General features: G+C 41.6%; 1 protein-coding gene across 1 annotated transcript in view; it reads right to left on the reverse strand.

The window, feature by feature from the left end:
* The window catches only part of LOC127385036 (transmembrane protein 263-like), a 208,274-nt gene that overhangs the window by 179,365 nt on the left and 6,327 nt on the right, over positions 1-22,582 (reverse strand). The window contains exon 2 of the mRNA XM_051620224.1: positions 13,242-13,329. Coding sequence (XP_051476184.1) covers positions 13,242-13,329 — 88 coding nt within the window. The remainder of the gene's footprint in view (positions 1-13,241; positions 13,330-22,582) is intronic.

Here is a 22,582-nt window from a genome sequence, read left to right on the forward strand (position 1 = left end):
CCAAGTAGAGTTGAAGATTGTTTTACTATCAACTTGTTACTCACAGATCTATTTTCCAGTGTGGCAGAGAGATGTAATTTAGCTCAAGTGACTATCTGAGAACAAGAACTTGTTCAGGACAAACTGAGGTCAGGGGATTGTTGGCTTCTCTAAACTATAAGCTTTCTCATCATCTCAATCAAACCTATGACTACTAATGGGCTCTAACCACATCCTTCTGAGAGGCTCTCAGAATACTTTTTTCCAAACTGTCCTTGTAGGACCCTCCTTATCTCCATCTGAAGTCCTGAGGTTTTTTTGTGCTGCAGAAGGAAGAGAAGTCAGGTGAAAAAACACTCCATTCTTTTACTCTGAAAACACTTTTTAGCCAGAAGCTACCATAAATTCACAGGTCATTTAAAAGAACTGCTGATAGGTCATGGAGACTGAAACTATTTGGAAGCACTCTTACTTGTTCCATACTTTAAGTGTCTTCACAGATTTCTCTTTCTGGCTGTAATTCATGGCAGCAGCAGGACAACGTGTGCGTGTTCCTCCCAGCAGTTCACTTGCTGCTGCTGCTGTTTTCCCTCTACTCTAGTCACAGTCTATGATTTAGAAGCATAAAATTTGTCCCTCTGGGAAAAAAATCATGCTAAACAAAAGAACTAAAATCTCAACCTGGGAATTAGCAAGTAAATGTAAAGATATTTTTTTTTTTCCCCCTGCACCTGCCTCCAAGGAAAAGCAAGCAGATAATGGTGTTCAAGAAGAACAAGATAGCTTTATACAAGGCCTGCTTACCCCTTCCCCAAAACACTTTTTAACAGATTCTCACTGTGTCAATAATGAATCAACAAATTACTCTGCTTCAAGAATAAACCAGTAGGCAAACTGGAAGAAAAGCACACATGTGGAATGCCACAGCCACAGGAGCTGTGCACTGGAGCAACCACTGCTCAACCCACTGGGGGCTGAGGAGTGTCCATCTTCCTGCATCTCCCTCCATGGCTCTCCCTTCCAGGAGGACCTAACAGAGGCTCTCTGAGGCCACCCAACTCCAGGCTACCCCACATGGTGTAGATCAGCAGTTCCATACAGTGTTTTTAGAAACATTGCACATTTGTCAGGATACAGGTCAGAGGGCACATTTTGCTTTAAGTGGAACTGAAAGTGCCCAGTGAATCAGCAGAAGGTTTCTTGTTACACTGTGAAGCACGCTTCAAGTCTGAAAATAAAGTTAAAGATTACCAAGACTTCAACAATGGCTCTTGTGCATGATAGTTTTCACTCCTTTGGGCATTTAGTGCCCTTAAACCTAGTTCCCTGTCCAGGTAACACTTCCTTTAAAGACACCCTGCTGCTGACTGGGAAATGTGGAATGGCTTCCACACCAAGGACCTTGACAACAGAGGGAAGGTTAAAAAACTTACAATAAAGAGGAGAACGAAGAAGGGAACTAGAGGCAAATGCAGCTTTGCTAAGTATTCAAGCTTATTGTTCGTTTTTGGGTTTTTTTTAAATAATTATAACATAAGAAAGTCCTGACACACTCTTGATGGCCTGGAATTTAAATTCATGAAAACAGCAAATGTAAGCTTGTGATAGGACAAAAAGGCCACTCTGTTGCCCTAATGGTGCCTATCACCACAGGCTGCAGTGGGGCCTGGGCTGGGCTGCCCACACCACCGGCCATCGTGCCCAGGGCAGGAGAACAGCAAATCCCTGCACCTTCATTCCAGAGGGCAGGAGCACCACAGGAGCAGAGCTGTTGGCAGCCACTGAAGAGTAGTGTCTTGCACCACAGCAACCACCACAGAACAGCCTCCTTCAACAGTGCAACTCTAATTGGCTATTCGCTATTCTCAAATTTTGTCAGGAGTGTTTTAACAACACAAGACAATACGTTTAAAAATAAACAATCGTGATTACAGTAATGAATTCAAGGCCAGATCAATGGAAAAGTTGGTAAGGCCCATGCCAGCCAAGTCCCTCAGGGCAGGCTGCTCAGGCTCCTCCCTGCCACGCACTTGGCAGTCGGCTTCTCAATTTGGTTTTAAGTGTTTGTTTTTAATCGCACATGTCAGCATGCTGGGTGGTTAACTTACAATGCGTCACACAAAACAAGAACAAGCCTCCCAGTTAATCAAATACCAACAAAACGTCTCATGTCATATTAATGATACTTGGATCAAAGCCAGAAGAAGTAAGTTTGAAAGCCAAGATCCCTCTGCTTTCCTCACTATCTTAATTAATGTGCTACACTGAAGCTGCTAGAAACACAAACATCAAAAGATGACCTCCCATGCACTACCACAAATCAGGTTTTTAATGATGCCTGAGGCCACATCTTTCTTCCTTGCTAAAATAATGAAGCCAAGAGAGCCTCACAGCACGTACCAGACCCAAAACCTGTCCTTAAGTTCCATACAAGTTCACATGCTTCAGGCTCTGCTCAGCTGTAAAAGCCATCCTTCAATCTGCGGTCCACAGGAATCACAGAACCTTAGGGGTTGGAAGGGACCTCTAAAGATCACCTAGTCCAACCCCCCTGCCAGAATAGGATCACCTAGAGTACATCACACAGGAACACGTCCAGACAGGTTTTGAATGTCTCCAGAGAAGGAGACTCCATAACCTCTCTGAGCAGCCTGTTCCAGTGCTCTGTCGCTCTCACGGTAATGATTTTTCTGATGTTTACGTGGAACCTCCTATGTTCCAGTTTGCACCTATTGTCCCTTGTCCTATCACTAGACATCACTGAAAATGGAATTATGTGGCTGTTACCTCACTCTGGTTACATCTTCACTTTGTCTCCATTTGGGTTGTCTGCTGCTTTTGCACAAACACTCACAGCCAGAGAGTGGGGCAAAACAGGTAACATGTAGCCAGGGCTTATGTAGGAACATCTCTTCTAGTAGCTGCGTGGGTACAAGTCAAGCTCAAACCAGTGACCAAACTGTATTTTACTTAGTGCAGTGTTCAGCTAATCACAATCTTTAAAGTGGCTGCAGATCTCACAGGAAACAGATTTCTTTATCTAATGTAAAGAAGATTTTTAGGCAATATTCACACTTGCTAAACACGCTTTTCCCTCTTTCAACATAAAGGCACAAGATCCATAAACTGGAAGCGCTTACCCACTTGCCTGATTAAATAAGTCAAATATTTTTGGCAAAAAACAGCCCTCGAGATGCAAGGAACAAAATACTGCAACAATGGTAACAATAACATTCTCAAGCTATAAAAACACTAAACCAAACTTGCAGCCTCAATTTGCATTTCCCAAAGCGAGCCCTAACTTTACCATAATAACATTGTATTAAATCTTAGGGTTTTGTTCTTTGGCTTTTTGAGGGATGAGAGAGAGGTACTGGGCACTTTATACAGTCACGCTTTCTAGTACTGAAGACATACAAATGGCTGGCTTAATGAAAGAGGATGATTTTAAATAGCTATCTAGATTTACTTTGAATTTGCATTCAAGAGACATAGAGGTCCTAGAGAAAACAAACTAATAAAAAATAAAATCTAGAACATATAACCACCACACACAAATCTCTGAAGAGGAAGAGGGCAAGAAAACAAACAATTTTGGACTTTGAACCTCTGAATATGGTAGAACCTTTTTTGTTTTTATTATACCTTCACAATAAAATGTAAGTTCCAGAAAGGTAAAAACAGCAGAAGTCAACAACATTACCAGCTTCTTTCTTAAAGTCTTAAATGAATGACCAGCTGTTTTGGTGAATGGCTCACACAGCTGTATGTCACAGAATCACAGAATTACCTTGGCTGGAAAAGACCTTCAAGATCATCATAGCCAACCATCAGCCTAACACTGACAAGTCCTTAACTAAACCATATCCCTAAGTACTATGTTTATACAGCTCTTAAATACCTCCAGGGATGGTGACTCTACCACTGCCTTGGGCAGCCTGTTCCAATGCCTGATAACCCTTTGGGTGAAGAAATTCTTCCTAATATCCAATCTAAACCTTGCCTGGCTCAACTTGAGGCCACTACCTCTTGTCCTATCATAACAAATAGGGCATAACAAAGAAGACAGAAACAAACATAAAATTCAGCCTTAGCTAAACTCCTTCTGACCAGGCAAGTGTCAGCCAGACAAAGGACAGATCCCCCATAATATCCCAAATAAACTATTACAATGGCTTGAGAATCCTCCACACTAATAAGTAACATGCATTGGTCTCAAATGTGATCACAAAACAGCAAAAAATAAAAAAAGATAATTCCACATACATACTAGTGCAAGACTGTTCTCTATAAAAAACTACTCTAGAGCTCTACTCAATTTCAAAGTACATTACGATCTTCTTTTTCTAGAATATTATTTCAGAGAGCAAGAAAATTGACACAAACCCCCTCACTTTTACCGCTCATCCCTAAGTTCATAAACAGCTTTGAAAAGAAACCTACTCTTCAGAATAAGATTGTTTTAGTGATCCAAAACGATCAGTCCAGGAGAGGCCAGATTGGTACAATCACACTGGTAATCCAAGTAGTGGCTCAAATTGTTCACAAAAAGCTGAAATCAAGACAGGCAGCCAACTTGAGGCTACGGATGTTTATGAAACATTTAACTGGATGTTTCACTCAGTTCTGAGGCAGAATTAACAGCCTCATGTACCGACCTTATGATTTAATTGCTTGCTATAATGCTCTGATAGTTTAGCAGTTCAAGACATCATCATTGTTAACACACTGATAGACCAATTCAGTTTCACTCCTGACCTGGATTTACTGCCTTGCTCATCCTTATTTAGTACTTCAGACTGTAGCTATAAGTGAGACTTGCGTGCCTCTTTTTTTAAGTCCATTAGCAACAAATAAGAACCGCTTTCTTTTTCGCTTTCAGAACAGGACTACAGCTCCAAAATATTTATTGAAAAACAACTGGCTGCATCTCTGTGTTCATATCTTTGCCCTCAAAATGAAGAACACATTGTAGAAGAATATACTCCTGCATTCTTAATTTCCTGTCTCTAATCAGTACACATATGGTGATAAATGTCTGCCACTTCAGCCAGGTAATAAGGTGCATTGCTTTCCCAGATGAAACAGATTTCTGTCACTCCTGCAGTTCAAAACCCTACTGCTAGAATAAAACACATTCACTAGCAACTGATAAAGATGCAGCTTCTGACAGAGGCTTCTCAGTGGCCCTTCACCCTGACATGTCTTTACATCTGGATGACCCACATCACTCACAGTTACTGTGCCAAGGAAAAACGGTAAAACTGCTGTTGCCCATCCTCGGTGCGAACGCCCTTGGGGAAAACCAGATGGTTCCTGACTCACTTCACAATGTTATTTTATTAAGAAGATCCACAGATAAGAGGTTTCCCACACTTAAGTTACGAAAACCTTTCTTACAGAATCCGCCAGGCACTTGGAGGCTATTTATCCTGCCATTAAGAGCATATGCTGTGCACACATACAAGTCTTAGTGACAGAATGATTTGCAGGGCATGAAGTAGGCTAGAGAAAAGGGATGCTGAGCTGTCAAAGTAACATCTCATTATATCATATGAAAATAGTGAAGAGGAAAGAATAGGGCAGAGGGAGAAGTGGAATAAAAACAATTTAAATAGCTTTCATGGTGTTTCTAGGAAACCATGTAACAAGAGCTGTTGAATGGAAGATGCTTGTTGTCAGTAGCAGGCATAAGGCAGCAGTAACACAGAAAGGTTGGGGGGGTGTGAAAGAGGAAAAAAGGGGTACACACAGATGGTGGTTGAGTATTATTTCTGTTTCAGATTGGGCACTTCCCTCAGAGAACAAAATTAAATAAAGCATCAGGAAGCAAATATACCCACTGGAGAATTTAAAGAAAGAAGAATCTCAGCTTTTAATAGAACAATGATGATAATAGATTAAACAGAAACACAGTATTAGAACTTGGATAGATGTGAGTGTTTTACTACCAGAAATACTAAGGTATACTTAGTGCAGAAGGCTGAGCTGACACTCCAGTTCATTTCTCTTGGCCAAAACAGTTGTTGTTTTGGCCAACAGAAAAGTATAGCTGCACAGAATCTGTGCCTTAAAAAGAGACAGATGATACTGAAATGTTGCTCTTCTGCTTCAGGCCATTTACAGAAGTAGCTCAGGAAATATTTTTACAGATGAGAGAACACACCAAGTACATAAAGTCCCAGATCCAAAGAACAGACAGCCTCGTTGCTAATGTTTTACTCTACTTTTTAAGAAACCTGCCTTTCTATTTGAAGTTACCTGACAAGTCAAATCACCTCCTTGAGGACTCAAAAAAAAAAAAAAAAAAAAGCCTGACAAGTTACATGCAAGGCAAAGTTTTGTATTATTTATACATTATGATCACACTTTCTATTTCAATTTTCAAGCATCTTCTACCTCTAAAAGCTTAAAAAGTTACAACGTGCTTTTTCACCATCCTCATTTATAAATAAGAACAGGGATTTCTGTTTCATACACAAAGAACACAACGGTTCAAGAAAGGCCAAAGTAGCTGACTAGCACCACAGAGTAAGTCAAAAGTAGAGCTTGGAATATATTATAGGTGTAGCAGTTCCCAGTCTTCTGCTTTAGTTGTAAGACCACCGAACTGCAGAGGTGAATCCAGACTGAGAATGCTGCCATCTGGCCATTAGACAAAAAAAACCAGATAATTTAAAGAGCTCATCTGAAGAAGGATTTGACTGTTGGACCTCATGAGGTAGCACATTGAAGAAAGTTATTTGACCTAGGAAAGCAGAAGAGATCTTAGCAGATAATGTAGTTTTGCACTGCCAGGGTCACAAAACTTCTTGAAGATAATAGTTTGGTAGGCTATGTATGCAAGTACACAGGTATGTATGTAACAGATGACACCAAAAGCCACAGACAACTTGAATTAAAATTATATTATAGCAGAAATAACAACAATTTTCAGTACAGAGCTTAACACTGAAAGGAGAGTTGCTATTAACTCTGCCATTTTCCAAGGCGATTTTTTTGCAGTTATTTCTATAGGGGCAGTTTTGAGACAAACATAGTAAAGATTACATGCAACAAGAGAAGGCAAAACAAGGTGCAGCTCAAGTCTGAAGCATTTAAATTTGGTATGAGATTTACAGGAACAAATATTTGGCCCACCAATAAAGTTTTGTCTCTGATGGGAGAATGTTTCCTGTAACAAATTATTAGCAAACTAATTGGAAAAGTGTCACACATTCATCAAAACTGGATCTGTCTATAGGAATGTACCTTTTCAAACTTAAGACACCTATACCATGGACTTGAACTCATCTCAGATGAGATGCCTGAACAGCTGTGTTCTTCAGTAGAGTAAGAAGGCTCTACAGAGGGATCTAGGCCAAATGTTGGTTCCTGCACTTTGGCCACAACAACCCCAGCAGCGCTACAGGCTTGGGGAGGAGTGGCTGGAAAGCTGCCCAGCTGAGAGGGACCTGGGGGTGCTCACTGCCAGCTGGCTGAACATGAGCCAGCAGTGTGCCCAGGTGGCCAAGAGGGTCAACGGCATCCTGGCCTGCATCAGGAATAGCATGGCCAGCAGGACCAGGGAGGTGATCCTACTCCTCCTGTACTCCGCACTGGTGGGGCTGCACCTCAATTTTGGGCTCCTTACTACAGATAGGACATTGAGGTACTAGAGCATGTCCAAAGAAGGACAACAAAGCTGATGAAAGGTTTGGAGCATATGTCTTATGAGGAGCATCTGAGGGAACTGGGGTTGTTCAGTCTGCAGAAAAGGAGGCTGAGAGGAGACCTTATTGCTCTCTACAACTGCCTGAAAGGAGGTTGTAGCGAGGTGGGGGTTGGTCTCTTCTCCCAAGTAACAAGCATCAGGACAAGAGGAGATGGCCTCAAGTTATACCACAGGAGGTCCGGATTGGATATTACATGAAACTTTTTCACTGAGAGGGTAATTAAACACAGGACCAGGCTGCTCACAGAGGTGTTTGAATCACCATTCCATGAGGTGTTTAAAAGATGTGTAGATGTGGTGCTGAGAAACATGAATTAAGCACTGGAGTTGGTAGAGTTAGGTTATGGTTGGACTTGATCTTAAAGGTCTTTTCCAACCAACTTGTGACCTGTTGGCTTAAAGAAATCGCTGTTCTCATACAAGAATATCTCAACATTACCCCAGCATGAAGTTAAAAGCCTAATTAATTTCAGAAATTTCAAATGTAAGGAAGTACCTCTGTTGAAACGCAGGCATACTTTTTTTTTTTTGAGCTAGATCTGTACAATACATCTAGGTAAAATATCCAAAGAAAATCCTGAGTAAGTGATCCACAAACTCCCAGATACTTTGTATCAGAGACTCCCAGACTGTGGATAAGGAGTTCTAAAGCTTCCCACAGAAGTAGGCAATATACCTTTATCTTGCAGAAGATACAAAACAGCAGAAAAGGCTCTGTGCCTCCATGGAGACAGATTATAAGGCTCACACAAGATACTGTGTTTTAAATTGGTGCAAATCATCTGATTTACAGTAACTATCTCTGTGTGCTCTTCACCCACAGCAAGTGTAAAAACAATTTGAATTAACAACACCACAGTTATTTGGAAACTAAATTTCCCAAGATTTGTTACACCCTGCCGAACTGCTAAGACCCATTGCTTTTAATACAGCTTTACTCCACAAGGCCAAATCTGTCTGCAACAAAGAAGGAACATCTCTGCTAGGTCTGAAAACTGCGGAAGAGATAGCAGATGGTTCAGACACAAGACTCATGCTCACTGGCAAACCGGTCATAGTAGGTTGGCTGATAAAAATTTAATGCTTAATATTAAAATATTAAGCAGAAGAAAGAACTGGTTTGTAAACTCCCAAGAGGGGCTACTGCTTTTAACTAATTACACTAATTTCAATCAGGCCATACCACCTTGCACTTAGCATTACTATACTCAGTTAGCAATGTAGGGCCAGAAGAAACTGCAGCCATACCCCAGTATCTATCAAGGATGCATTCTCAAATTGCATAACATTATCAGTTTGACAGAGTAAAGCTACTTTTCCCGTAAGACCTAGCATAATAGATGGGAGTTATATGCAGGAACTTCAGAAAGAGACTTTAAACACACAGAGACTGTGTGTAAGAGGTAGAGCATCACAGAATGGTTGAAGTTGGGAGGGACCTCTGATCATCTGGTCCAACCCCCTGCTCAAGCACAGCTACATCCAGACCGCTTTTTAATATATCCAAGGAGGGAGACTCCGCAACCTATCTGAGCAACCCATTCCAGTGTTTGGTCACTCTCATGGTTAAAAGTGTTTCCTTACCTTCAGTCATGTTTCAGTTTGTGTCCACTGCCTCCTATCCTGTCACTGGGCATCACTGAAAAGAGCCCAGCTTCCTCTTCTTTACACCTCCCTTCAGGTATTTGTATACATTGATAAGTTCCATCCTGATCCTTCTCGAGGCTGAACAGTTCCAGCTGTCTCAGCCTTTCCCCATAGGAGAAATGGTTTGGTCCCTTAACTATCTTTGTGGATGTTTGCCGGGCTCTTTCCATGTCTCCCTCACACTGTGGAGCCCAGAACTGTCCACAGTACTTCAGGTGTGGCCTCACCAGTGCTGGGGAAGGATCACTTCCCTCAATCTATTGGCAACAGGATGGAAAAACAGGAATAAGGTCTGAATCACTGATTCATCAAATTGAAAAGATCAAGATTCAAGCTGTCAAGCAAAGGAGATGCTGCTGTTTCATAACTGAGCGTGCTACAGAAGATTTAATCACCATGTTATTGCATTGCTATCACCTTCCTTGGACAATTTAATGGAAAAGAACAGAAAAGTAAGGCAATGATAATAATTAACGGTGCACTGTTATCAGCAACTGAACTCTAAAACGGTGCATAAAGTGGCAACAGCTACAGCAAAGTGCTGCTGTGCCTGGGTAGCTGAACCTAGTTCTCTCACCAGGATCGGGGCCGGTAACTCAGCCGCGCACACACGGCCTGAGGAGCAACCCAAATGCTCGTTACTGCTGCTCCCCCACGCTTGCCCTGTAACTGAGGGGGGGGTAATAAAAGTAAATATGTTAACGAGATCGAAGAGAAAGGAAAGATTAAGGAAGGATAAAAAAAATAAAAATGTGAACTGGGGGGATGGATCACGAAGCCACACGAGGTAAGACATAATTAGGGGATAAACAGCCTTCCCGCAGCAGAAAGTGTGGGAAGCTTGCCTTGTAATACCACAAAGTCGCTTACGGGAAAGGAGTTCAGAGGTTCAGCCGCCCCCCCCTCCCCGCCGGACGCGCGGCTCGGGCAGCGGGTCGGACCGTGGCCGGGCCTGCAGTGCCCCCTGGCGGCCCGCCCCGCGCAGAGCCCGCCCCGCGCAGAGCCCGCCCCGCGCAGAGCCCGCCCCGCGCAGAGCCCGCCCCGCGCAGAGCCCGCCCCGCGCAGAGCCCGCCCCGCGCAGAGCCCGCCCCGCGCAGAGCCCGCCCCGCGCAGAGCCCGCCCCGCCGGGCCCCTCGCTGCCGCGCGGGCACAGGGTCGCGGCCCCACCTCCTCACAAAATAAAAAGCCCTTTTGCACATTTGGTACAACTTACAGCATGCTATCCCAGCGGTACTTTTTACTCCTTTACTATCCTGACTTCATTGAAATAAAGGAGTTTGACAGCAGAGAGAACAGATGGATTCAGGTCACACGCAGATACTACCCTCTGCCTCGGTTACCCCTCAGGGATTTCCCGGTTTATCTCCTTTTTAAACCACAAAACTTCCTGACGTCTCAAAGACCCACACTACATCCGAAACCCAGGTTTGCTGTCCCACCCCACTCGCTACCCACACGTACAACTATTCAGCTCAGTTATGCACAGCACAGACTTGGCAAATTGTCCCCGTATTTGCAGAAGGCCGTAATGCGCACTCTTCAGAAATGGGACTAACTCTGAAGGGTAAACGTTTATTTTACTGCAATATTTATTTGCTTCCAAATCCCCTCCTTTCAGGAGAGATATACAGATGCAGTGCAAGCTAGAAAAAGAAGTCACTGTGATGCAATCTGGTGAAATAATGGATTGTGCTAGAAAGACTCAGAAGAGCTTTCCAGCCCTTAAGCACTGATTACCAAAAAGCAAGCAGATCCGAGGAAACAAGGGTGCAGCAGTCACAACAACGTAGTTTACTTATTTATAGCAAAGCATTTAACTAGGAATGTGCTATCAGAATAAGCCAGCAATCAGCAGAAGAGCAAAAATAAGAAGACAGCACTTAATGGCATTCAATAGTAAAAGAACTTCAGAGATCTATTTATTTCATATGATATTTGTTGTAATTCCTGCAACTACATGATCTTTATAGTCATTCTGATTCAATCTGTGTTGGCAGACAGCAAGTTCTAAGGAAGACTCATGTTACTCGGCTCCACCAGGACACAGAACCAACTGTAAATTCAGAATAATCCTGACACCTCTCTTTAGAAGCTATTTTTCCACCTCTTCTCCCAAGCAGTCTCTAGTTCCAGTTGTGCTTTCAACATCCCTACTGTTTTGCTACTCCTAAGGTCACTGTAAATTTAAAAAGTACATAGCGAGCTTAGATTTTAAAAGAATTAAAACTTATCTACTGTTCAACTGCCTAACCACATCTTCTCAACACTTAACAGTTCTTTTTCCTCACACCAGCAAAATGGGCATATCCAGAGCACAGGCTTCTGCTAGACCACCCAACAAGATACAGAAGTGGAATATTAATACTGACATTTTTCATCATCATTCAAACCAGCAGGGTTGCAGGCAGAAGCAAATAGTTTTGATTACAAAAACTCAGTTTGGAAAAATACTTAGCCACCTTAAAAAAAAACCTTTCTGATTACACAATTCAAAGCCATAGTCCAAAATCTAAGATTATTCCTGATAAACTGATGAGACAAGACAATCTCCTATGTTTTACATTCTAGCATATGGCCTCTAGGCTCATGTAATCATCAGCTCAAGCTAGTGACCAGAATTCTTACTTCAACAACGCATTTTCATTACAGGCTGACTTGGCATTACAAAGAAAGGGGGGAGGGGGCAGGAGAGAAAAAATAATTTTAAAAAATAATTTAAAAAAATCAATATTATGTCCTCTTTGTATATCTTTAGTAATCAAAACATATTCCACATTTATTTCCTTCTGGCTTTTTAGGAGTTGCAAAAAAACCCCTTGCCTTTCATTTACCTCTATATCCTGTAATTGCCAACACAGAGTATATGAACAGAACAAGAAATTACAACTTGATGAGAAAACTGTAACAGAATGCTCAACAAGAAGGGACGGGGCAGCAAATTCCTCAAGCCATTGACTTGGTTCATATCTCCTTTAAAAAAAGCTGTCAGCATAAATGCTGTATCAGCATCTTATTCTCTTAAAGGAAAAATACAAAACACATTCATGCTTCCCAGAGACATGTCATGGTATTTTAACAGTAAGTTGCTAATAAGAATCTCAGCATTCTCTGGGTTGTTAAGCCATCCACAATGATAATGACTGAATGTGTTTTAAAAGTCAATGATCTGGAAACAAAGCTCAAAACATACCATTTGTGGCAATATTAGCAGCTTCTATTCAAAAGAAAGCAGCACCTTTTTTGTTGCATATATATAATGTCGGCAAAGTTTACACACTGAAAAATCAGCTCCCTGTATAAATCCAGGGCATGTCACTGCAAACAAGGTTTTTAATTAAAATTGGCATTTTTGAGCCTCCTACTGACTGACAGTGTCTCACTGCGTACTCCTTGGATGGCTAAACTGGCTTCCAATAGAGATGGTGGAAAGAAACAAAATCACTAGAATACCTAACTTTGACAAGTCTCTGCTGGGGACAATTTCAATACCAGGATGCTGCAGAGAGAGGTAAGGAGAGAATAGATGACTACTTAGGAAGCCTTCCCTAGTGAAGGCTCAAGTCATCACAAACAAAACAGTAAAGGAGGCATTTTATTCCTAAACCTACAGACAGGATGATCAAGGAGAACAATTTTAATCAGAAACCATATTGTTAAAGAGAATGTCTGCACCTCAGTGGGTGCAGCTTTGAATGCAAAAGTAGGCTTACGGGCTGGCTAGACCTCTGGCTGGGAGGCTGGCTCAGCTGTCAGCATTGGCAAAGCTTTATCCACCTCAGAAAATAGGTGGATGTAGGCTCTCAAGTCAGATAGACAGACAGATAGATAAAAAAAAACTACCTTGGCCAGAATATTTTCGCAACTTAATGCAAAGAGTTTATATTGACTGCGAGTACTGTACCTTCGGGAGGCTCTTCCCGCAAATGTGGAGGCAGTTCTTCACTTGTCTCAGTTTCATCTTCCACCATCTGTGTTTCTAAGGTAGGTCCCTGCAGAACAGCAAGAGGAGGTAAACTGGAGAAAGTTCAGACAGAAACCACAGAAATAATTACAAGACGAGATAATATGCCAGGCAGTAGGACACAAGGAGCTCACTTTAGCTGATGAAAAAGAAAGCTGCTGGGACATTTGTTTGCAGTCAAATTACTCACAGGAAGGGGGTGAGGAAAAAAACATTACTCTTCAAGCTAGTAAACAAAGTTACAAGGCTCTGAGTAGACTAAAAAACAGAAACTGAATGGTGAATAACAATTTCTAAATTACTGTTTCTAAAACACATCATGTGATAATAAATTCAAATCCTCATTCACCAAGTGTGGCAGCAGATTCACCATCACATTGAATTTTCAGAAAAAAACCCCAATCTTTTATTTGCCTTACCAAGACTAGATTCTGAAATGCCTGTGGCCTGCTCAAAACTGAAGATCAATGTGTGTTGTACTAATGGTCTCACATCTCATTTTTCAAAGGAATACCAAGCAAACTTCTTTACGACCTTCCCACCCATTCAGATGCACTGACCACATGGTTTTCCCTACGTGCCCCTACACATGCATTTGTGCCTGCATGTGTAACATGCTAAACTGACCACTTCTGACAAACACCCAGATCGCCATCCAAAGTTTTGAATTTCCACTTTCCAGCCTTCAGGATCTTGGAAGGAGCCTACAGTGCTGCTGATGGAAGGACGTGAGCAGAGTTACCAGATCTGTAGACTTACAAAGCATTCACTTGTATCTAAGGCTGCCGAGCTCACTTTGCATACACACTGTTTTCCTGAATGGTGGAGGTATAAAAGTGAAGTTGCTTTTTCAGTTTTGAACAATCAAAGAAAAAAAAGAAAAAACCCACTGTCTTCTCCTCCCTGCCCACTTTATAATTGTGGAGCCCCTTAAAAAAAAAAAAAAAAAAAAAAAAAAAAAAAAAGATTCCTCTTCTTTTGGAATGCTAGTACAGTCAAGAGTGAAACCAGAAACACAGAACTCTTTAGGAAATAAGGCTTCTGTGCAGTTTGAAAACATAAATGGATTTGTAGTCTGAACTATCCAAGAACATGTACTAACTGATGCAGCTGGAAGGTTACAGAAGCCTGCTTAAACACTGGTACATCAGCAGCTTGCAAGATTCTCTTATCTGAACAGGGGAAGAAAAAAGGCTCATAGCATTAAAGCTGCAGTGTTTATTTTCATACTTTCCAAACCTTGTGGCAGCAAGGTTACCCCAACAGCATTGTATACTTTGTCCATTTCTTCATTTTGCCCATTATAAGGACTAACACACTTTTAAAGTTTCTTCCTGTGCACAAGTAGCTTACATTTTCATCTATAGCCCATTTTTCAACAAAATGGACACGAAAACAAGTACCACCACATTATTTTCAAGCATCAGAAAGCAGGGAAAACCAGACCTCCCAATAGAAGTGTACAGGTCTACCGTGTTAGTGCCATCATAGCAACCTGGATTTCTGCCATCCATAACTATGCAGGTTTTTCCTATTTCTCCTCATTTAAAAACACCTGATATCAATACTACCCAGCTTTGGTCAATGAACAGTTCAAACATGAAGTCATACCTTGTAGTAGCTCCTATCATGGAAAACTGTTACCAAAGGGTACAGACAAGAAAGTACTAAGTCACCTAACTTAATCCAATTAAAAGTCAAGCCCAACAGTTGGTTAGCAACATGGACGTCTGACCATCTCCTCACTTCACCTAAATAATGTAACCTAGATTTTAAGAATGAGTAAACAATTCTGGATAGAAGCAATATATTGAATATAGGCTATGTATTTAGGTAAGTTTCTACATCAACTGCAGGCAATATATTTATACACATTTCTTTCCTACCCGTTTAATGCTACAGAAACAGAAAGGAGAAGACTAGTATAGGTTAGTATAGCAAATCAGAACATTTATTTTCATATAAAAGATGTAGACATGTAGGACACGAGGTACCAATATTTGGCTTGCAAACATTCTGAACCACAACTATAAGAACTCCTGAACAAGAAGTGGTCTGGAATCCTTTGCCAGAATTATCAGCACAAGGCAAAGCTTAAGCCCTTACTATTTGCTGACTGAGGAGAGAATCTGACTTCCAGGGACTAAGGAAAAGCCAGCAAGAAAGCCATTCTCTTTCCTTCTTCAAATGAGTCAGTAGTCCTACTTTTACCACCATGAGACAAAATGGCTCAGTGGCTTCCCCCAACAACAACCCAGGACACTGATGCTTCTTTGGGTTACAGTTGTTGTCATCTACATAAATAGAAAGAGGATGCAAAATGCCATCAAAAGTGAGTGATGGCATTGTGGGTTTTTTTCCCTTATGCATGAATTACTGCTCGGTGTTCACTAGCAATACAGCTCTCCAGTGTGGTGGTGATCATTGACAATACTTACCCTGACATAAAGGTTGATCTTAGATGAAGGTCAAACTTAGCTCTAAGCAAGCAGTAACAAATCCAGCTGTGATGGAGCCTGTTACAGACCACTATGAAGTCCACAGCTGAGATGCTGTTTGTCATCATCTATTTCCCTCCAATTCAAAACTTTAACACTTGCCACTGGAATTCCACAGAAGAAAAATATGCAATCCAGGATTATGACTTTCATAGACGATTCCTAATATCTAACAGAAACAGCCAGAATTTTTGAAGATTTTCACTATTCAAAGAGAGCAACAACACAGCATATTTGGAACTTTATTTTGTATGCATTTCCTGTATTTTTTTTTCAGAATCTTCTCCGGAAAACACTGAAAAAACTGATTTACAAGGGTTTTTTTTTATTTCAAAATTCAGTGTTAAAAACTTAAAACACAGTATAGACTGAAGCATGGCATGTCAAGTAACCACAAACTTAATTTTCCAAGAATTGTTTTGCAAGAAACCTTGAAATCTTGTGATTTTCTAGTTCCTAAAATGAAGTTAGGACTGTATTCTATAGAATACTCAAGTTCTTATCTCATTGGTATCTTATCACTATATATATAATCACCTATAATACAGAGAGCCTCTAGAAGAACTAGTATCATAAACATCTGTTTACCAGGCTTCAGCACACCAATTTAATCGAGACCAGTAAGTAAGTGTGCACAGTGTTGGTACTGAATTTCAGTAACTAAAATGTAAAACAGCAGTAGATAAGATCCTAGGTTCTCTTATCCACATCTAGAAGTAATACTAAAGGCTCAAACACTGGCACATGTTATTAACAAGATTACAAAGTCTCTTTACAACAGCTTTGTACCCTTATATCCTTCTTTGCTTTTAGCTGTATATACTGAGCTCAATTCCCCAGGTCTCCTGCAAGCTCTGTAATAACACCTAAGATACCTGCAGTTCTGCTAGCATGGTACTCTAGTGCAATCAAAAATTCCAGGAAATTGTCTTCTAAGGAGATTTATAACTAAATTAGAGTTGTTAGGCTCAAGTTTGTTGTTTGGGATTTTTTTACACTATTATTTCAATTATGATGCATCATTTATATTTGTTTTTGCACTCTTAAGGATACTTGACAAACAAATTGGGAACAGAATGCACACAACTTTATAAAGCCAATGGCTTGCAGATAAGCAGCCATGGAGTGTCTAGCAATTCTATAATAATAACCTTCTTGAGCTGCAGCTGTGGCAGGAGTAATGCACACAGATGTTGCTTTTGCCTTGATGCTCCCTCTAGGAGCAGCTACAATGCAGGAAGACGTTTCAACACTTAGAAACACCAGTGGATTATCAATTGTACAATATTATTTCAATTAGTTAGGGTTTGTATAGCCTTTTTAATTGAGAATGTGGTACCATTCCTCCCTACAGCTATTAGAGAAACACAGATGTAAACAGGTGGTATTACAGGAGTAGTTAGGTTATGGCATGGAGCCTAGGAACATGTAACCATGAAAAAACTCTGTCTCCAGGGACAGTTCCTGCTCTCACAAGCAAGCACATTGTACAATTCCTGATAGAGTTTCTGACTATTAGCATATCACTGCAAATGCCCAAAGAGGTAAGTCAACACTGGAAATGGCTGCGCTTTCTAAAAAGTCTCTACAGACCATCTTGAAACAACAAAAAAAACCCCTACCCTCCCCCACCACCACTGCTGCTGCTTTTAGTCTTTTTAGACTCTACTTTTGAATTCAACATTACACTACTTACAGTACGTGATCTTAAACCAAAGCAGAGTCTGCTAAGCTGTGGACTGAGCAGTGGACACTGTCTACTTGGACTTCTCCAAGGCTTTTGATACAGTCCCCCACAGCCTCCTCCTGGAGAAACTGACTTGTTAGGGCCTTGACAAGTGGCCTGTGTGGTGGGTGTGGAACTGGCTGACAGACCATACCCAGAGGGTAATAGTAAATAGTTTCTCCTCAAACTGGCAACCGGTCCCAGGCATTGATATTAGGCCCAATGCTGTTTAACATTTTCAAAAGTGACCTGAATGTTGGGATCAAGAGCACCCTGATGAAGTTTGCTGAAGACACCAAGATGAGTGGAGAGGCTGACACTCCAGAAGGGAGAGCACTATTCCAGGATGACCAGGACAGGCTGGAGGAATGGGCTAGCAGGAACCTTATGAAGTTCAGCAGAGAGAAGTGTAAGGTCTTGCACCTGGGAACACACAACCCAGGAGCACAGTTCAGACTGGGATCCACCTGGCTGGAGACCAGCCCTTTAGAAAGGGACCTTCGTGGACAACAGGCTCAGCATGAGTGAACAGTGTGCTGCAGCAGCAAAGAAAGCCAACAGGATGCTGGGCTGCATCAACAAGGGCATCACCAGCAGAGATCAAGAAGTCATCATCCTGCTCTACTCAGTGCTTGTCAGACCACACCTGGAGTGTTGCATTCAGTTTTGGTCCCTGCTCTACAAAAAGGACTTGAACAGGCTGAAGAAGGTCCAGAGAAGGGCCACAAGGATTATCAGAGGACTGGAAGACCTGCTATATGAGGACAGGCTGAGAAAACTGGGTTTGTTCAGCCTTGAGAAAAGAAGGCTTTGGGAGACCTTATTACCAAGAAGATGGAGACTCCCTATTTACAGGGAGTCACATAGAAAAAACAAAGGGTAATGGGCACAAGTTGCTCCTGGGGAGATTCTCATTGGACACAAGAGGTAAATTTTTCACCATGAGGACAATCAAACATTAGAATAGTCTCCCCAGGGAAGTAGTAGATTCCTCCACATTGGACAGTTTTAAGTCTCAGCTTAACAGGGTGCTGAGCCACCTCATATAAACTATAGTAGTACCTAGAAAGATTGGACCAGATGATCCTTGAGGTCCCTTCCAACCTGTCATTCTGTGATTCTATAAGCTGCCTGTTCACTGAGTCAGGATTGGAATAATAAAGAGCAAAAAATAAAACTCCAAAACAAAGGCCAATGTGAGGGGCAAGGCAGGGAGTCGAATAAAATACAAAGAATCCATCCTGTGAAAAATTATTACTGAAATTGAATGAGTTTAGGGCAAATAACTTCAAGTTTCTATTAGATGTCAAAAATTGAAGGAAAGATACTTTACTGCTGTTCCCAGCCAAGAATAAGCAAGTATCTTACAATTCTGTTCCTTTTTGCCATTCCTATTCAACCCCTAGAAACACAGTATTCTTTAAAATCTAACACAAGCACACCTAACAAAACAACAACAAAAATCCACAACATGAATACTCTTCTCAATTATAATGAATTTTATTATTATTTCCCCATTGCAGAATACAATTTGGAGGAATGAGTGGAAAGCCCACATTCATGACTTCAGAATCAGTTTAATGTCTCAGTTCTGAGAATACTCCTTGAAAATTATTCTAAAACCCACAGCTTGAGCTAGAACTTCCCATGTGCATCTTCAAGTGAAAACAGTATTTATTTCCTAACCGAGATCTTCATATTTCCATTCTTGCTCCTGAACACTTTACTCCAATTTTTCCGTTCTGACATTCATCTTTACACTTAATTCCAAGCTGTATTTCAGCCTAGAATCTCACTTCCTTCATTGTTCAAAACTGCCTCATTCCTCATAAAGCCTCTCCTTAAGAACCCACAATCTTCATTCTATGCAAGTCTTCAACCATCAGCCTAACCCACATGTCCTCTGTCCCACCTAACACTGACTTTCAGACCTGGTATTCTATGTAGGCACAATTTCAATAACGCGATTGTTCTGGTTTGGTTTGATGTTTTTTTTGGTAGTGGGGGAAGGGCCACAGGAGTGGCTCCAGTAAGAAGTTCCCCCTGCTCCAAAGCCCAGCCAAAGATCCATTAGAGGGAAAATAGATGCACCTCAGCAATTAACATATGAAAGAACAGATAGAACAGCTGAGCAAAGAGGCACTTGGGAGGAGAAGAGCTGTTCTGGAGGAGGAGAGAGGGGTGCTGGGGAAGGAGAGCGGTGCTGGTGGTTGGTGAGGAAGAAGGTGCCCGAGCAAAAGTTTCCCTGTAACCCATGGCAAGATGGCAGCTGTCCCCCTGCACTCATGAAGGAACATGGTGGAGCATTCCCTGAAGGCACAAGGAGGGGAGAACTTGGCCACCAGACTTGGATTTTGTGGCCAGAGGATTTGCTGCCAGTGGACTCTGATTGCACAGCTGTGGAAGACCCCGGCACCAGGGGAGTTTGTTCCTGAAGCACCCATGACTCTGTGGGAAGCCCAGGCTGGAGGCGCTCCGGACCTTGTGGGAAGGACTCATGAAGGAGAGGTTCATGGAGGACTCTCTCCCATGAGAGGGACCCCGTGGGTCTCTCCCATGAGAGGGACCCCGTGGGGAAGCAGGGAAGGACTGTAAGGAATCCTTCTTCCTGAGGAGGAAGGAGCAGCAGGAACCACCAGCCTGTGAACTGACTCTAAACCCCATCCCCTGTCCCCCTGTGCCGCTGGGGGGAAGGAGGGAGAGAAACCAGGAACAAAGGGATTTGGGCCCGGGAAGAAAGGAGGGGTGGGGGTAACATATGCAAGCCCTGCTCTGTGTGTTGTCTGTGTCCTGTGTGTGTTTGATTAGTGTGAAATTAAATTATTATTTTTCCCCAAGTTGAGTCTGTTTTGCCCGGGTCCTTAATCGGTGAAGAACCCTCCTTGTCCTTTGTCTCAACCCATGAGCTTTGTCCTCCTCATCCCAGTGGGGGGGGGGGGGGGTGGTGGGAGGAGCTGAGTGAGCCACCATGGAGCTGTACCTTTGTTTGTCATGTTGGGCCCAAACAGCAACAGCAATTTATCAGAGGAAAATCAGCAGCGGCACAGGCTTCACCTCTCCACATCTGTGATTTCCGTTATAAGCTTTCCCAGCACAAGTACTTTTTTTACATGTAAATTACATCTCAGCTGATAACTACAAAGGACACACCCCTAAAGAATTACAAGACTCAGTAGGAAGAAACAAGTGAAGTAATCTGTAAGTATAGGACAGTTTGTTATATTCTTTGGGAAACTACAATGATTTTTTTTTTAAAGTATCTTAGTGAAGTCATTGACTACTTTTGCATTATTTTTAAGGAATGCTTATTGTATGCTCACAAGACTAAAAACAACATGGCTTCCTACACATTTGCGTAATTTATCCCTTCCTAAACCCACCAAACCTCAGCTATTCTCATCCCAGGTTCATCTTCTCCAAATGGGAGAGAGATGACACATACTGGGCTGAATGCATGCAGATGCCAAAGGGCTTGTCAGCTCCAGTAATAATGAAGCTTGCCTTGCATCAGGCTTTCTTAGAATTACATCATTAATGGCTGGTAATTTGGGATCTCTCCTCTATACAATCACTGTTACAAAGTTCCTCAGAACTTATCTTGGATATTTCATGTTTAATCAAATTAAATTATTCCATCTTCCATATCTGAAAGTGGCTTGTGGCTTAGAATGTCCTTTCTGCTTCTACACAACTACATGAAGCCTTGACCCATAAAGAAAAAAGGAGTTTATTTAAAAAAAACAAAAAACAAAAAACAAAACAAAAACAAACCCACAAAATTTTAAACCAGCAGATGCGGGGATAGGTAGTTCAACATCATGACTCCCTTTTCCAGGGTGCTAAGGGTCTACTGGTACTTAACTTCAGCTGAAGCAGGTACCTACCCAACCATCTCCTTATACAATACTGCTCAGCAGAAACAAGTTTACAACTATCACTGTGCCTCTGTTAGGCAGGTATCTGTTGCAGCTGCAGCTTTTACTTCAGCAATGAATTTTCAGCATGCTGGGGAATTAGAACTTTCATTTAAAATTTTCTAAATGCAATAGGAACATTCCACTCAATCTGCCATCACTATTGATCGCACACCCACACCTCAGGGGTTTTCAAAGTCGACAGCATTTTTCCTGCAGGGGAAAAAAAAAATTGATTTACAACCATAAACATTTCTTTCCACTTTCTTGTAGATTTAAGAAAGCCTCTTGATGGATGCTTTGCTTTTAATTTTGCAAAACAAGGTTAACTTATAATGAGAGCTTCTGTGCCAGGTTTCAGCCTGAGGGGAATTCCAGTTGCAGTTATAAATCCCCAAGAACACTAAAGGAAAGTACAGAAATAGAAATGCTGAGGATGACAGTAGTGTAAAATTATAGCACTTTGTTCAAAGTACACTGTAAGAAAGAACTAGAAACGTTGCTTAGATTACTTACTCTTCTTTTGGACAAGCGCATTAGGGAGGTTACAATTTTAACAACACTTGGTTTTGGCTTGACAGCTGGACTGGAGTAAAGAGGCAACAGAGCAAATTTTAATGTTGCAAATGCCAAATCAAGACTGAGTTCTATTCTTCTCAGCAGAACAGTCAAATCCTATTTCTACAGCAATAAAATAAGTTTGTACTGTGAGTAATCCTAATTAGGGTTTACCTGGCATAAATAACTTTCAACAGCACCAAGGACACCACCACCTATTGTACATTTGGCAAGCCAGCCAACAGTCTGGTTTATACTTTCTATATTCAGACTTCATGTGGAGCAGATAACACCACTTATACCACAAAAAGCCAATACAGTGACAGTTCAGCCCATTCTGGATTTTGAAGTAATTATTGTATTGAATTTTGTCTTGATCTGCCATCTATTTTCCATCTGAATTTTACTTACTAAATCAATGTTAGCATAGAAAGTAAGAGTGTTTTCCAAAAAACAAACCACACTTGATTTGAACATGTACTGATCTGGCCCAAATCCAGGACTTCACACACTGAGCAGGTTATCCACTGTAATTACCAAAAGGATACCATACAGCAGGGTAAAGGCTGAAAAGTTACCTTGAAA

This window comes from Apus apus, chromosome 5 (assembly GCF_020740795.1).
Source record: "Apus apus isolate bApuApu2 chromosome 5, bApuApu2.pri.cur, whole genome shotgun sequence".
NCBI lineage: Eukaryota > Metazoa > Chordata > Aves > Apodiformes > Apodidae > Apus > Apus apus.